The 2482-nt window shown below is 50.0% G+C and overlaps 2 protein-coding genes across 2 annotated transcripts; both read right to left on the reverse strand.

The window, feature by feature from the left end:
• Positions 1 to 675: 675 nt before the first annotated feature.
• Positions 676 to 902, reverse strand: Pmar_PMAR013505 (hypothetical protein; the record flags this gene model as incomplete). Its single annotated transcript, XM_002767580.1, has 2 exons — positions 676 to 801; positions 834 to 902. 2 exons carry the CDS (start codon positions 900 to 902, stop codon positions 676 to 678), a joined length of 195 nt encoding a protein of 64 aa, XP_002767626.1.
• A 204-nt stretch (positions 903 to 1106) lies between these two features.
• On the reverse strand, positions 1107 to 1676 carry Pmar_PMAR013506 (hypothetical protein; the record flags this gene model as incomplete). Its single annotated transcript, XM_002767581.1, has 1 exon — positions 1107 to 1676. The coding sequence occupies one exon, from the start codon at positions 1674 to 1676 to the stop codon at positions 1107 to 1109; it is 570 nt and encodes a 189-aa protein (XP_002767627.1).
• Between the last annotated feature and the right edge of the window lie 806 nt (positions 1677 to 2482).

Genomic DNA, 2482 nt, shown 5'->3' on the forward strand with positions numbered 1-2482 from the left:
ATAGCTAGTCTGTCCATAGCATACCACTTCCCCCTGACAAAGAGGCCAGGGGCACACGACCGACCACTTCCCGCTAAAGTAACCGACCAATGTAAAGAGTAGAAGGCTCGGCTCAGGTCCAATTGGGCCCACTCATCTCCAGACCGCAGCTTGTTGAGAGTATTGCCGATGCCTCCGATTCCGAACCGATATTGCTGTTGCTTCTTTCTCCTCAGGGAGATTCCATCACACCACTTGTTGTACATAGATAAATCTACCACTCCCCTCATACGGCCAGGCCCCTTGGACGTAACGAACAACGACGTAGGCACCAAGAGTTCTCGGGGGTCCGCAGGCCGCAGAACTTGGTGCTGAAACAGGTCTTCTACCGCTTTTGCTAATTCGGGGTTGTTCTCTTCCTTCACTCGGAACCGTCTTTGTGCCCAAGTATCCAACTTCAAAGCCGCTGCCGTATGGGCATGTTTTCGTAGAAGGTCATTGGCCACTTGGTGGACGTGGTAGCTATCATCTTGCTTAACTAACCTCAAAGTATCACTAACATACAGAGTAACAGTCTTACTCTTCTTACCCTCCGGTGATCTCACCGGACTAGGGGGTTCTCTCTCCTTATAGTTTGACCTTCGCGAGTCATCTGTACCAACACTAACCAGCCCAGGCTGGGTCCCTAATAGTTTATCAGCGGGACACGGTGCTATGGGTGCCACACCATTGCTCCTTGCATCGGTAGATGGGGAAGTAGAGCTCATAGAACCCTTGAGAGAGAGCGGTCTCGTACCAGACACTGGGGCCTTTGCCCTCGACCTCAAATAGTTTAACGTGGTCGATCTAGATACCGGAACCTCAAGAAAATAGGCCTCATCCTTATTGTCGGGGAATTCATCCACATTCATCGATCCATCCATCGTACATGAGACCTCACCAGGATAATCATACCATCTCCCCCCTCCAGGGGGAGTAACGCATACCTTACTATATACCTCACTACTAATACTACCGTCGGAATAATCCGACTCACGATCAGAGCCAACATCGGTGGCTAATTCATGCAAGGAGGCGACGTCATCCTGCCGAAGAGGGGGGCCTCCCATCCCCCTCTCAAAGCGCCTTCAAGCCGTAGACTCCTTGGCATCCTTCATAGGACACCTAGAAGCCAAATGACCCTTCTTGTTGCAAGTATAACAAACAACCTCTGCCAGGGGACGCCTCGTAGTCGTGGTAGGGGCAGGGCGACTCACCGCGGCCAAGGACTTAGTAACCTCTTTGGCCATCCATTCATTCGATTTTGCCATAGACTTAGCCACTTCCGCCATACTATTAATGGTCTTCGCCATAGCACGCTGGGAAGGTTCCATTCCTCTCAAGGACTGGTTTTCCTGTATGGCCCCCCATGAAGTGGGCGAGATAGAACACCCTTCCAAGTCCTCCCCAGTAGCACGAAGTCCTCGAGCAAACTCCTGACCCTTCTGAGTCAACCACTGGCGGAACTGCTGAACGTTGGTGAACCCCTCGGTCATACTCTGCATAGTATTCCAACGTTTATCAATAGCTTGGATCACCTGATCCCAGTGGGTGGGGTTGGCGGTATCAAAGACCGACTTAGAGAGTGTGTAGTCCTCAGGAGCTTCGGCCTTCAACAACTCACGGATAGCGTCCAGATCTTCTTGAGCAAGTACCATAGTCTCGTAGAACAGATAAGTTACCAAGTAGATCCCACACGGATGATGCACCAAAGGAGAACGCGACCCAAGGGAAGGAGCGAAGAGGTGGATCAAATAATAACTGCAAGACAACCCGAATAATCCCCCGCAGGGTTTGTCCGTTTTGGGAAAAAAGGCGATTTTTTCCCATTTCCCATATTTCCCGGAAATTCCGGGAAATTTTCCCGGAAATTTCCCACATTTTTTCCCACATTTTTCCCGAGTTCGGTCCAGCGTTTCGGCATTACACGGAATAAGCGGTGGTCTAAACATGCGTCTTTCTTGCATTCACAGGAAAATTGGCACTTGGGCGTGTAATCCGCACTGCGGCGATGGGTAGCCGCCCTTACGTTTCATCTTATATAAAGGATTGAGCTCGATAACCATGTCTTGTGGTGGTTAATTGCTACTAGCAATATGCCTACTAGCCGATCTACTGTAGTTCAATTTCTGAAAGCTCTCTTCTTAATGATGGGAGCCTCCCATTGGGAGGCCGCGGTCGTCCATGCAAAGGTAACTTCCGACAAGACGGCTTTTTCGAGCTTGGAGTGTGGGGGATAATTTTGCTACGCGCTTTGGAAAATTGTTAATCAACTAGACCTGTCACTCACTGTGAGTGACTCACACTACAACCCGTATAACTCAATGGTCAAGGCCTGACCATGAACCTGTGAATTTTATGGCGAGCGCGGTGATAAAACGCGCTCATGATATTGCGCGCGCCCGGTAGAAGGAAATATTCGAGTCGGCAGTTTCTGGTCATTTCTGTAAGCGAATCTTTCGCT

Source organism: Perkinsus marinus, assembly GCF_000006405.1.
Source record: "Perkinsus marinus ATCC 50983 genomic scaffold scf_1104296970648, whole genome shotgun sequence".
Classification (NCBI taxonomy): Eukaryota; Perkinsozoa; order Perkinsida; family Perkinsidae; genus Perkinsus; species Perkinsus marinus.